Source organism: Trichosurus vulpecula, chromosome 9, assembly GCF_011100635.1.
Source record: "Trichosurus vulpecula isolate mTriVul1 chromosome 9, mTriVul1.pri, whole genome shotgun sequence".
Lineage (NCBI taxonomy): Eukaryota > Metazoa > Chordata > Mammalia > Diprotodontia > Phalangeridae > Trichosurus > Trichosurus vulpecula.
The window spans coordinates 11,963,294-11,977,587 of record NC_050581.1 but is presented as its reverse complement, the minus strand read 5'-3'; the positions used below and the strand labels follow the sequence as shown (position 1 = coordinate 11,977,587).

Here is a 14,294-nt window from a genome sequence, read left to right as displayed (position 1 = left end):
TTCTTGCCTTTGCTCTGGTTGTCATCTTTGACTCAATTGCTCTGCCCTGCCCCCCCCCACCTGTGTTCCTTGGTTTCAAGGTTTAGCTCAAGTCTCACCTTCTGCTGGAGGCCTTTCCCTATTCCCCTATTTTGGGAAGAGACTGTTTTAAGTAGTGACAATGCTGTGGACACAGACTGTGGTATAGAGAGTCTTTCAAAAGTCTAAAATTTCTGAGATAAAGTATACTGCCAAATCAAGTCAGAATATATCTAAAAATTTTCATCAAAATTATGTAGACTATATAAAAATAAATGCAGCCAGATCAAGCCCAGTGATACAGTTAATAGCCAGCATAAAATAAGTTTCTTGTGTGTAAAGTTTCTACTCAAAGATTGAACTAAAAAGGTATTTTTGGATTAATCCTGAGCTCCATGTTATTGTCTCATGTTTGATTCTTGAAATTAATTGTAGTCACTTGAAGTAAAAAGAAATATGTTTTATAATGCAACAATAAAGAAACCCAAGGGAACTTTAAATGTTTTTCATTCTTCTTCAAATGTCATTCTCATTTACATTTCCCAGGTCAAATTGTGAAGAGATTTTATAAATTTAGGGAATGCTATGGCTAGAAAGGAGCCTTAGAGATCACCTCCAATTCTACCTTTCATAGAAGGGAAAGTTGAGTCAAACAACCTAGCATGGCTAGTAAATGAGTGGTCCTTAGGAGCTGGTCCCAGGGCTTCTGAAGTCCAAGCTCATGATTCTTTCTTGTAAACCATACTTTTGCTTTCTAAGACATTCTAAGTCAGAAAGTTTAAAAGACAACACTAGTAATTATTATCAGTTCACCTGAAGTCAGACATCATTGGGGTTTAGTCTCTCTTAGTTATTTTCATTAAGCAATCAACCACCAGGATACTTGCATGACAGATAAAGCATTTATTAATTGTTAAATTCCAGGTATTGCACTAAGGGCTGGGAATAGAAATATAAACAAAAAGAAAGGGAGACTCTGCCTTTTTCTAATGAGAGAAGATAAAGGAGTTGGGGGAGGGGAGAGAAGGGTGTTGTGAGTATTCGAATTCTTACTTTTAGGTATGAGTAGTCCAGACTGGCCAGGGAACCTCCTTGGAGATTGGATGATGCTGATTCTAACTTTGATTCCTCAGTCTTTGTTTCTTTGTATATTTTGACTACCACCATATATCTGGATTTGGTCTACTAGAAGATGAAGCCATTGCTACTGTAAGGGTTCAGTAATAAATGATTCTCACAAGTTATATGAATTTTAATTACGGTAAAATAAAATTTTTGGCAGCTAAGTGGTGCAGTGGAAATAGAGCACTGGGCTTGGAATCAGAAAGACTCCTCTTTGTGCGTTCCAGTGCAGCCTCAGACTTTTATTAGCTGTGTGACCCTGGGTAAGTCACTTAACCCCGTTTGCCTCAGCTCCTCATCTGTAAAATGAGCTGAAGAAGGAAATGGTAAACCACTCCAGTATCTTTGTCAAGAAAACCCCAAATGGGGTCACGAAGAGTCAGACAACTGAAAAGTGAATGAACAAAAAATAACATTTTAAATGTTTAAGGGGTGGGGAGCCTGCGGCCAGAGGCCACATGTGGCCTTCTAGGTCCTTGGGTGTGGCCTTTTGATTGAGTCCAAGTTTTACAGAACAAATCCATTATATTAAGGGGATTTGTTCTGTGACATTTGGATTCAATCACAGGGCTGCACTAGAGGACCTAGAGGGCCACATGTGGCCTTGAGGATGCAGGCTCCCCACCTCTGGACTAAAACCTTCCTTACTTGGCCATTCTGTATAAAAACTCCTATTTCAGGTATAAAAGAACTTCTCTCTTTGGACACTGTTTAACCTTTGCTATAAGGAAGTTCATATTTCCCCAAAACTTGCATTAAATGAAATGTGGGTGAGGGCCCATGACAACATTCCTTTGCTAGCGATATTTTCCCTTTACAGTATTAAATGTGACAGTAGATACAAAACAAAAATATAAGTATAACCTTCCACACAAAAATTGTTTAAGTTCACTCCCATATTTCCTCAGACCCTTCCATCATCCTAGTGTTTCCAAGATACCAACCCAAAAAAACCCCCAAACTCTGGCTTTTATTAAGAGATAAGCCCCAAAGTATTCTATGGTCAAATTAATTTAGAAAACAAATGGTCTGAGGTATTAACCTGATGCCTGGCTCCACCTAGTGGATTGAGGTTTGTTTGGGCTGCTTGCCTTGCAGACCCAGTGAGGAAGGCCAAGTAAGGCTAGGTAGAAATATGGCACTTGAAAGGAAATGTTAGCTGAGCAGCCATGGACAGAAACTCAGTCTCTGTCTCTCTCTCCCTTCCCCTACTCCCTTCCTCTCCCCCTCCCTTTCTCCCCCACCTCTTACTCTCTCTGCGTCTCTTGCGCGCTCTCTCTCTCTCTCTCTGTGTCTCTCTCTCGTCCTCTCTCTCTCTGTCTCTCTCTCTCTCTGTCTCTCTCTCTCTCTGTCTCTCTCTCTCTGTCTCTCTGTCTCTCTCTCTCTCTGTCTCTCTCTCTGTCTCTGTCTCTCTCTGTCTCTGTCTCTCTCTCTCTCTGTCTCTCTCTCTCTCTCTTGTCTCTCTCTCTCTCTCCCACTCATATAGCAAAAAGCATTAGCCACACTCTAATCTAAGTGGCCTCATCCGGTAGAACCCTGGATATTTCTGATTGGTAACAGCTTCAAAACATCTCCTTTCAAACTTTGTCCAAATAAGCTGGAACAAAGAAAATAGTGATTTTTGAGAAGTGAAAGAGGAACCAAATATTAGCTCAGCATTGAAAGGCTGATCAAGCATCAGAACCCTTGTGCTCTCTCACTGTTTACTTGTGATTTTTTTTTCTTTACATTAAAAAAAAAGTGTTAAGTCCCCCTCCAACCAATAGAACTACTATCTTTAAACAGCTTAACTTAACCAGCCTTGCTTCACAATACTCCCCTTCCTGTTGTCTGTATTAAAGCCAAATTGGGCTGCCCACCATCCATCTCTGTTTCACCACTTACACTATCTTGGGTTTTTTTGTTTCATCTCAGGTGTCTAGAATATTCTCCCCATCTTCCCTCTCTCATCTAGACCACCTAAAAGCCCACATAGTCTTCAAGGCCTAGCTTAGACCGTCTTCTCCAAGAAATCCTCCAACCCCCATTCCCCAGATTCCTACTGTGATCGCTCATTGCTTTTGTTTGTATGTCCCTCTGCTGAATCCTTGTGGTGTTTTCTGTGTGTGACCATTTCTCCTATTTCCTACTGGACTGTAATTTCTTTGGTGGCAGAATCCACATGTTATTCATCTTTATATCCCTATAGGGCATACAAGAGTAAATGACTTAGACATGTTTGTTGAATGAATAATGAATGAAGGAAATTAGGAAAGTATTGAAACCATTTTAGTTGGGAGAAAGAGACATGAGAATGGAGAAGCACAAAATAGCAGAGGCTTTTTAAAACCTCTGTGTTTACAAAAAATGGATTGTGTGACATATTGAACTGAGATGATTTCTTCAAGTCCCTTTTAGTCCTAAAACTTTATGTTGAAGGTTTTCCTTGTATCTTTGAGATGTCCTCTAAATCAAGCTTGGAATATGAAGTGTCTTGAGCATTTGCTAATAATGATCACATCTCGCCTTTACGTAGCACCTACTGTGTGTCTGGCCCTATACTAAGCGCTTTACAAATACTGTCTCATTTTAAATTCACAGCAGTCCCATCAGGTAGGTGCTGTCATGACCCTCATTTTACAACTAATGAAATTCGTATTGGTGACCCACTTGTCAAAGGGAAAGCCTTTAGTAGTGAAACAGGTATGCCCGTGAAAACATTTACCACCAATGTTCATACTTGTTGTTCAGTTGTGTCCTCTTTGTGACCCTGTTTGGGGTTTTCTTAGCAAAGATAGCAGAGTGGTTTGCCATTTCCTTCTCCGGCTCATTTTACAGATGGGGAAACTGAGGCAAACAGGGTTAAGTGACTTGCCCAGGGTCACACAGCTAGAAGTGTCTGAGGCCAGATTTGAACTCCTGAAGATAAGTCTTCCTGGTTCCAGGCACAGCAATCTATCTGCCTTTGTGTTCATAGAGTATACTATTATCTGCCTTATGTAATTTGCGAACACAAACGTGTAAGTATTAATCCCACCTTCCATTCCCTCAAAAAAAAAGTCCACCCAACATGGTACATAATGCCCCCATGTGCTTGCATTTGTGAGGGCCACTCTTACTTCTTCCTTTGTTTTTGTTGTTGAGTTGTTTTCAGTTGTTTCTGACTCTCTGTGACCCCTTTTGGGATTTTCTTGGCAAAGATACTGGAGTGGTTCTCTAGCTCATTTTACAGATTAGGAAATGGAGGCAAACAGGGTTAAGTGACTTGCCCAGGGTCACCCAGCCAGTAGGTATCTGAGGCTGGATTTGAACTGAGGTCCTTCTGATTCCAGGGCCAGTGCTCTATCCACTGCACCATATTGCTGGTCTGCAGCTTTAGTACATTCCTGCTAGCTACACACTCTTCTTAGGCCAGTCTTCCATAGCAACCAAAGCTATTTTATTACAGGTGGAAAAAGAATGAATTCTGTAAATGTGGCTAGGTTGTAGAAACAGAAAGCATCTTTGCCCCACTTAGGAGAGATCGCTTGGCCTGGATAGCCCATTTCTGGCTCAGATCCTGCCTTCCTCTCCAAGATATGAACATATTCTCCTCAAAATTCCAACCTGCTTCCATTCATATTACAGATAGTGCTCCCTTCACTTTGTTAACCCTGGAGTCTCTCTTCTGATCTCCGCTTGTGTTTCTAGCAAAGTCAGAGAGGTGTAACCTGGCCAAAGTCCTGCTGGTCGTTCTGTGTAAAAAGCATTAACACCAATGGGCTTAGAATCAAGAGAGTGGCATCAGGTCCCAGCTGGGCTCCTTGTCAATTGCTCATTCCCAGCCCGTTGATTGACAAACATTTATTAGGTGATGACTGTGTGTCAGGAACAGGGCTGGGTGTAAGTGAGACAGTTCCTGCTCTCAGGGAGATTGCGAGCCTACTAGGGATAACTAAATATGGGATATGTACAAAATAGAAAATGATGGGAGTTTAGGGGATCTGATAACTGAGGGAATAAAGAAAGGCTTCTTGAACAATTAGTCCAAATGAACCTTGAAGGGAACTAGAGAATTTGTCGGGGAGGAAGAGGAAGATCACTCCAAGGCTGGGAAATAGACCACACAGAGTGATGGGAGCAGGAGATGGAATGTGGGACACAGGTCAGGTTGGCTGTAGCATAGACCTTGGGCAAGTCACTTAACTTCTCATAAGATGGGGGAATGGTAATATTTGTACCTCAGGTTGATAATGTATATAAGGTGCTTTATAAACCTTAAGCTCATATGTAAATGTCAGCTATTATTATTAGTTTGTCAGGTTCTATAGAAATGAAGATCTTTTTTCCTTCCTTTTCCCACTCACTATTCACAGGATTCTAGAGCCATGCTGTTTTCCTGAAAGAGCCAGACAAGAGTCTTCTGTATTGTCTAGTCATCACACAGGCACATATGCACAGACACATACACTGATGAATCTCCTATAGAAAGGTCTGCTGTGTTACAATTGCTGGGCTGGGCTCTGGGGATAAGAGTCAAACAGCCCCTGGCCTCGGAGGGCTTACATTCCATCAGATGAATCAGTTCACATATAAGTAAGAATATATATGTGAAAAAAACCCAGAAAGGCGATTTGGGGAGAGAAAGAATACTAGCAGCTGGAGGTGGCGGGGGGGGGGGGGGGGGAGGGCGGGAATCAGGAAGGATCTCTCATAGAAAATTGTACTTGAGCTGAGTCTCAAAGGAAATAAAACAGAAGTGAAGAGGAAGTGAATTGAGGGTTAACCAGTACAAAGTTATAGAGACAGGTGATTGAGAGCCATGTACGAAAGAAGAAGGAAGGAAGGATTTCCATGGCACCTACTATGTACCAGGCACTGTGCTAAGTGCTTCATGAATAGTATCTCATATGATAATAATAGCTATATTATGTGCCACACACTGTGCTGTGTTTTATAGTTCTTATCTCATTGGATCCTCACAACGACTGTGAGAGGCAGCTGCTATCATTAGCCTCATTTTACAGTTCAGGAAACTAAGGCAAATGGAAGTTAAATACCTTGCACAGAAACATGCAGCTAGTGTCTGAATCCAGATTTGAACCTAGGTGTTTCTGACTCCAGACTTGGGACTCTATCCACTGGACCACCTAGCTGGACAGTTTAGCTGGACCATAGAGAAAGGGGAGTAAAGTATAATCAAGTTAAAAAAAAGGTTTGGGTCAGATTGTGAAGGGTATTTAAAAGTAAAGTAAAAGAGTTTATATTTTGTCTAAAAAGCAACAGAGAAGCCTATTGGCTAGGGGAATGACGTGGTTACACCTGCATTTAAGGAAAGAAGACAGAGTGAGATGTTGATTATAATGGTAAAGACTGTGAACCTGGAAGGAAAGTGATACTCATGACAGGAATAGGGAGCTTCAGAGAGGGGTAGGTTTTGGGGGGAAACACGAGTTCTGTTTTGGATATGTCGAGTTTGAGAATTTCTGCCTTGTGTATGGGACATGCAGTTTGTAATGTCCAATTGGCAGTTAATGATATGGAACTGGAGGTCAGACGAAAGACTGAGCCTGGACATAGAGATCTAGCAGCCGCCTGCATAGAACCAGACGGTAATTAAACTCTTAGCAATGACAAAATCACCAGATGAGTATAATGTGTATACACGTGCATAACTTTATCATAAGATGGGACATTTAGGCTAGACTCATGCTACTCTAGAGAGCAGGAAGGTGAGTGGCAAGAAGGGTGGTGGTGTTGGGGTGCCATTCTTTCTTGTTCTTCCCTCCTCCCTTGTATGTGTGGGCATGTTACATTTTCATAGAAGAAGGTGTTTTTTTATTGGCATTAACACCCTCCCGGGAGCTGAGGATGACTGGTAGGACCAAAGCGTCACTATCTCACTGGGTGGCTAAGCGTAGCCCCCTCATCTCTGTTTGATGCTAAGCCAGCTTGTCTTGTGTCTTAATTATCAACAACTTCAAGGAAGAGCGTGTTTCCTCTACTCAAAGACTGCTTATCAATCACCACCTAACTGAGCTCTCATAGACGTCCTGATTTGAAGTTAGAAGGGAACTTTGAGATCACCTAGATACCTACAGATAAGGAAGCTGAGGTCCAGAATGATAATGTCACCTGAATCAGGGTCACACAGTGAATGATGGGGGTGGGGGATGGAATTTGGACACAGGTCCTTTGAACCCATTACCAAGGACTCTTTCCCCTGTACAACATTGCTCTATAACTCCTCCAAAGACGGCTCTATTTCCATGGGTCATACCAGAGCATCTCTGAGTTGGATTTCTCCTCTTTAATGATTTTTCCCCCTTTTGATTAGGAAAATGCTCAGATGATTAGAGAAGTGGAAGTAGACAAAGTATCCATGTTGCCCAGGAAACAAGTGGAAGCCATCAAGAAGCTCTGGGAGGACCCCGGAATCCAGGAGTGTTATGACCGAAGACGAGAATACCAACTCTCGGACTCAGCTAAATAGTAAGAATGATAAAGTTTTTGTGTGGTTAATTAGAGTTGTCTCCAGGATCCCAAAGCAGGTATTGGTGACCTAGAGGGGGAAATGACTTTCAGCATAGAGTTGTTGCAACTAAGACTTTTGAGTAAGATTGCTGACCATAAATGAGGGAAGTTTGTTCTCATCAACCTTCCACTTTCCCTTCTGATCCTTCTCTCACATAGAGTTGGTCCTCCCTACAGGTCTTTCCCAGGTCTCAGTTTGATTGAGACAATACCCATTCAGTGGTTAAGGTTAGGTGAGAAATGAGGCAGAGAATGGCCTCTTTTTCTGGGAGGGGAAGATCCTCAGGTTTTCTGGCCAAAACAGAAGCAGTTACAAGGTCTCCCCACATGGAACCATCTCCATTCATCCTGATCTATACCCTACCGCTGGACCCTCCAGAGGAGAAGGTGAGGCTGGTGACTTTGCACAGCCCTCCCTCACTTAAATCCAATTCACTTGGAAGTCATGGAGTCACCTTCCTGATGTCATGGTCCTCTTTGAGAGTGAAGGATAAATAACAACCACTTCCCTATGGAATAATAGTCTGGCTTCTCACTGTCTGCAACAGCCTGGGACAAAGCTTGGATGTCTCCATGATAGGCAATAATTACTTCAGGAGACAGTCCCACAGACACCCAGCCCCTCCTGCTACCCTTTGGTAGGCTCAAGCCTCCACCCAGAGCTCCCCTGAGCAGTGTTCTGTGCCTTAGGTTATACCTTCCCTCTTCTCCTACTCTATCAATAGTCAAAACTTCTATGTCTTTCAGTCCTGAGATTTCTTGTAGCTAATTAGCAGATCATTGGCTTAAAGTATCTTACTTGACTTATGTTCAATAGACTTCACCCATTTAAAAGAAGAACTCGGTAATTATTATGGCTGTTGTTTTATCATCATCATCCTCAAAGTTGAAGAAATGCCTTCCTTGTTCCACTCTGCTTATACTCTGCTCATACTTATCAGGAATCTTTCATATTCAAATTCCTGCCTCTAATAAGGCCCTATGATCACTAACTTCTGGGGTCCTAAGCAGCCTCCCAGGAAAATGGGCAATACTCCAAAGGTTTTGTAACATATGGAGCCACTAGTGACCTTGTCACATTTTCACCTAAGACTCCAAGCGGCATACTGTACAGATGAATATATGAGACTTTCTCCAGGACGCATACAATGCAGGGAAGCCACCCAGTGAACCATATTCTCCAGGACTACAGCATTCTGCCATATGGAGGTATAACCTGGCCACCTTGCTTTCTCTTCTGTAATCACACTCAACTCTATAGTCTCATTTTCAGGGTAATTTAAGGAACTCAAGCCCAAAGGACTCTGCTGTTTTAAATTGCTCAAAGGCAACCTCAACTTAGGAGAGAAGCTAATACCCCAGTTAAGGCTATTAGGAGGAGGAGAAACAGTAGCAGCTACCTACCTCCCTGCTCTCATAGCCCAACTACCCCACCCTCCACACCATGGTAAATTGTCCTTTGCCCTTTCTTTTGTTCCATTATGCCAAAGAAGAGAGAACTCTACAACCTCGAAACGAAAAACTTTCTTCTGCCAGATTTGAGGGATGTCGGATTTATCTTTGCTGGTCTGGTGGTGCCCTCTAGTGGGAAAGAAACAAATTGCTAGATGAGACTGAGTTGGAAGGGGTCTCAGACATCATACTTAACCAAAATTATCTCCATAAAGATACGTGACAAGTGGTTATCCAGTCTTTTCTTAAAGACCTCAAGTGAGGAGGATCTCCCTGCCCCTGACTTTTCTAGAGTAGCCCATTCTATCTCTCATTGTTAAGAAAAAAATTTTTACATGAAGGCAATGCTGTGCCTCTGCAGTTCAGGCCTAGTGCTTCTCATTCATTCTTCTGGAGCCAAGAAAAAACAAATGTAACATGACTCTTGTTCCCCTTCCTTCACCTGAGCCTTGAAAGGCATGATCTCAAGGCCCTCAGCTTTCTGAATACCCTCTTTTGGATGCACATCAACTTAGCAATTTTCTTTCTAAACTGTGGCACCTCAAATGGAACCCAAGCCTTGAGGCATGGTCCAACAAGAACAAAGCATGTTGGAGCTATCACCTCCCTAGTACTGGATCCTGAGTTCCTTTTAATGAAACTTAAGATTGCATTGGCGTTCTTAGTTATCACATCACATTGTAAACATAATGAACTTGCAGATTAATAAGCCCTTTGGTTGTTTTCAGATAACCTGCTGTCTAGCAACGCCTCTTCTATCTCTCCAGGGTTTTTTGTTTTGTTTTCACTTAAGTTGTAGATTTTGTATTTCATTTTATTAGCCTTTCAAGATCTCTTTGGAGTGTGACTCTATCTTTCAATATGCTAGTTATCATAGAGAGCTGAGAGAGCCCTCAGAAGCCATCCCATCCAACTCCCATATTTTATAGATAAGAGAACTGAGGTCCAAGGAAATCAAGTGCTTTGCCCAAAATCACACAGTTGGTGAGCATCATCAAACAGAAAGCTTGAACTCTGGTCCTGACTCTGAAGCCAGTGCTCTTCCCCATTACACCATGCTATCTTCCATCCTTGTTTTAACAGCAAATTTGATTAGCATGGCATGCTTTGTCTGAGCTTTTCTAGACCAAAGACACTTTTCCTTAGCTGCGAAAATAGAAGTAAAGGAAGATCTGAGTACTTGCATTTTCTGTTGTCTGTTATCATCTGTTTCTTCTTGGTCAGCAGCCTTTTAAGATCCTCCTTTTCCCCCCAATATAATTTTAAAACTCTTTTCTATTGTCTTTAGTATTCCTCCCCAACCTTGGCCCATTCTGAGCGTTAGTGCTCTGGACACTTTCCTCACGTGATCATGTATTCACCCTCCATTAAGTATCCCTGGAGAGGGGACAGATGCTAACCTTATTTTCATCTTTTGAACATACTTTCTAAAACCTAAGTTGATTAGTTAGTTCTCTGTACATCTATATTGTCTGTTTTTTTAGTTTATTTTTTCAGTTGACAAGTATCAAATTCTCTGTTCAACATTCTCTCCTCCAAGTGAACAACAATAAAACCTTCTTCATGAAAGTATATATATATATATATATATATCTAAACGGATGTATGCACATTTATGTGTATGTGTTTGTACACACAATCAAGTAAAGGTAAATTCCTGCTTTGTCCAGGTCCAAAAATGTGTATCTCATTGTGCATCTTTGGTTGATAACCTCTCTGACGAGATGTGGGTAGGATACATCATTATCTGTTCTCTGGAATTGTGGTTTATTATTGCACTGGTCAATTCTCAAGTGTTTTAAAGTTGTTTGTCCTCGTAGTATTGTCTTTACAATGTTATGTAGTCATATAAATTGTTTTACTTCTCATTTCATTTGTCATTAGTTCATGGAAGTCTCAGTTTTCTCTGAAACTATTCATTTACTCATTTCTCAATGATGGAGGTGGGGACGGAACAAGCATTTATTAAGCACTTATTATATATTGTACCTAGCACTTTAAAAATATTTTATTGGATCTTCACAACAATGTTGCTGTCCCCACTGTTGAGGAAACTGAGGCAGGTGTAGTTTAAGTGACTTGCCTAGGGTTACACAGCTAAGAAATGTCTGATGCTGGATTTGAACCTAGGTCTTCTTGACACCAGACCTAGCACACAGTTAGCTGCCTAATGTTCCATTATATTATTATACTGTACTTGTTAATGTACCGTATTTTAGCTATTTCACAATAGGCGGACATTCTCTTAGTTTCCAGTATTTTTGCAACTACAAAAAGAGCTGCTATGAATATTTTTGCACATATAGGTGCTTTCATCTTGTTTTGTCTTATCTCTTTAGGGTATAGGTACCTTTGGAGGTACCTGTGGGTCAATGGCCATGCAGCTTTGTGACTTTGGAGGCATAGCTCTAAATGGCTCTCCAGACTAGATGGAGTAATTCAGAGCTCCGCCAATAGGGTATTATACTTGTATTGATAAAGCCCCTCCAAAGACTGTAATTTTCCTTTACCCATCCACATCAAACTTCTTAGACGATTGATTCCTTTCCTCCTTATCAGAGTTATTTCTCTCTGTATCTTCAGAATTTGGTTTGTGGAATCTTACCACCTGTCATAAGCCAACCACCTCTGTGTAATTTCAGTCCATGTGGTCCTTCATACCTTTTTTCTGCACACTTTGAAACCTGGTCTCACAAAATTTAGGGCACACTCCAGATTTTTCCCTCATCCCTCTGAGAGATTCTAAGATGGAGCAGTGCCTGATTCCTCCAAAGTTGCCTTCATTTCTATCCTGGAAATGAGTTCCTTCTTTTTAGGAGGAATCGGGTTCAGAGCAATAGTTCCCTTTGTTGCTTATTCCATGTTTTGAAGAATGTAATTATTATTATGGCAAGCCAAGAAAGTATTAGCTCCTCTGCTTATGTCAAAGTGAGAGAGCTCTGGAAGAAGTCTAGATAATCTAAAGTCCCCTACCACTAAAATATCCTATCTCCATGCCAAGCTTTCTCATAGTCCTCATTTAATTCTTTTCCTGCCCAGGTGGCATATAGTATAATCCAATGACAGCATCACTTGTTTCTGCCTCTGATTTATACTGTGTGCAGCCACAGGAACACAGCAGATCTCTCTGTGGTTGATTTCAAGTCAACAAATGGCCACCTGAATACTCCCCCAGAAGAAGTACTCACTACCACCACCCCTTTATTTCTTCTTTTGGTCCTTCCTGGATGATCTCTCAGCTATGGGATGACATTAGTATTTCTTGCAGTCCAGCTCCTTCCTCCTCAAAGAACCCAGTTTCCTCCTTTTGGGGAAGAACTGGACTCTATTTTCAAAAATGTAGAGAAATTTTAAGTAGATGCATTTCTTGAAAGGCTGTTAGGCACCTGGCAGTGTGCTCTGAATCACTCATGCAGCAGGTCCAAATCATGTATTCTTAAGGCTGGAAGGGAATTTAACAAGTCACTTGGAACATCTCCTGCCATTGGAGAGGACGAGAGACTTAAACCACATCAGAGAGTTAGATTGTCTTATCCTGTTCTTTTAATTCTCTAAGATGGGAATTCTTAACCTATTTTGTGTATCACAGACCCCTTTGGCAGGCTGGTGAAACCCATGGACCCCTTTAATGAGTAATGTTTTATATGCATAAAATAAAGTACATAAAATTACAAAGGAAACTTACTAAATTGAATTACAATTATCAAAATATTTAAAAGTTTTTACACCCCACATTAATAACACTTTCTCCAGAGGAAACTCCTTAACATGATGAATAATAATTTCTTAAGTTTTATGGCTAGGAAGTTTCAAATAATATCCCTGTTGCAACCATTTTAATCCTTCTCACTCCATCTAAAAGAAAGTAGAATGCCTTTTCAAATAGCTAAAAAAATATATTATAACACTGATATCCTAGTCAGGCTTTCCAGTTAGAACTGTTATGTAAAGCAGTGATCTGGTACCCTTGTGGTTAACCTGTAAGGTGTGAGTACAGTGGCTCCAAAACTAGCATTATAAAGTGACTTCATTGCATTCAACAACTCGCTATTAAGATCCTCCTTTGCCCCTATAGTCTTGATAAGAAGTGGTTAGCCAACTCCCTGGAAAGTGCCAGGTTTGACATAGAGAAGAGAATATTTTATTCAGAACTTTTGTTCTTGGGAATGAAATATATAGCAGTCATAGGATGATTTCTCCAGGGATGATTAACCCAAGTACAGGTATCTATCCTTCCCTACTATACCCCTGGCCAAAAAACGCTGTCCATTTCATTAATGAACTGAATCTTGTTCTGAGGACCTTCACTTTTCACCTAGACAAGGCAATGAACGAGGAAAGGAAATTGGAGCGCTGTCCTTTTCCTCTTTAATGAGCTCTCCTTAGCCTTCACAGGCTGATTTTTGTTTTGTAATTAAGTCTCTATCCAATCATGGTAGCATAATCAAAAAGAAACCCGGGGAAAAAATAAATAAGGGAGAAGACCGTATTAAGGCAGAAGTGGGAAATGAAAAAGCAGAACGATAGACTTCTGGACTAGAACAGAGGGCAGGAAGCATGAAGCCTTGTCAGAGAGGATGGAGCATTCATATTTGGTGGCCCAAGGGAATCAGAGCTAATGTCTTTAAAGATGTCCAGCCCATTAAAACTGCAGTTTGAATATTGCCTAGTTCACTGTTCACTTCTTTTCTAGATGTAGGGCTTAGAGAGTTTGACTTTTGATATAGAGGTATTTCCAAAGAAACAATTCAGAACTTTTGTGAAAATCACTGCAGACTCAGACTAGAGAAGTCCCTTAAGAGGGAAGTAAGGATCAACTATGGCCTTCACAAGCAGGTTTATTAAGGAAAATCATTATTAGAATCGCTAAAAGCTTAAGTACCATTTAATCTAGCAATTCTTAAATTTTTTGGTCTCCACATGCATTTATACATCGAGACCCCTCCCTGACCCCCAAGCTTTTGTTTATGTGAGTTATCACTTTAGTATTTATTGTATTATAAATTAGAACATATTATTAGTATTATCATGAAAATAGTTTTGATCTTGTGGTTTGTCTGAAATAGTTTCAGGGATCCCTAGGAATCCCTGGAATATTTTTAGAACTACCAATCTAATCCACCCTCAGAACAAGGAAGTTACTTAATTTGGCATCTCCAACCAACTGAAATTAAAGAATAATATATGTTCAAATTTGGAAGGGATTTTAG

At 40.9% G+C, this 14,294-nt stretch overlaps 1 protein-coding gene across 1 annotated transcript in view; it reads left to right on the top strand.

Annotated features, from left to right (window-relative positions):
• The window catches only part of GNA14 (G protein subunit alpha 14), a 320,595-nt gene that overhangs the window by 287,998 nt on the left and 18,303 nt on the right, over positions 1-14,294 (top strand). The window contains exon 3 of the mRNA XM_036738781.1: positions 7,436-7,590. Coding sequence (XP_036594676.1) covers positions 7,436-7,590 — 155 coding nt within the window. The remainder of the gene's footprint in view (positions 1-7,435; positions 7,591-14,294) is intronic.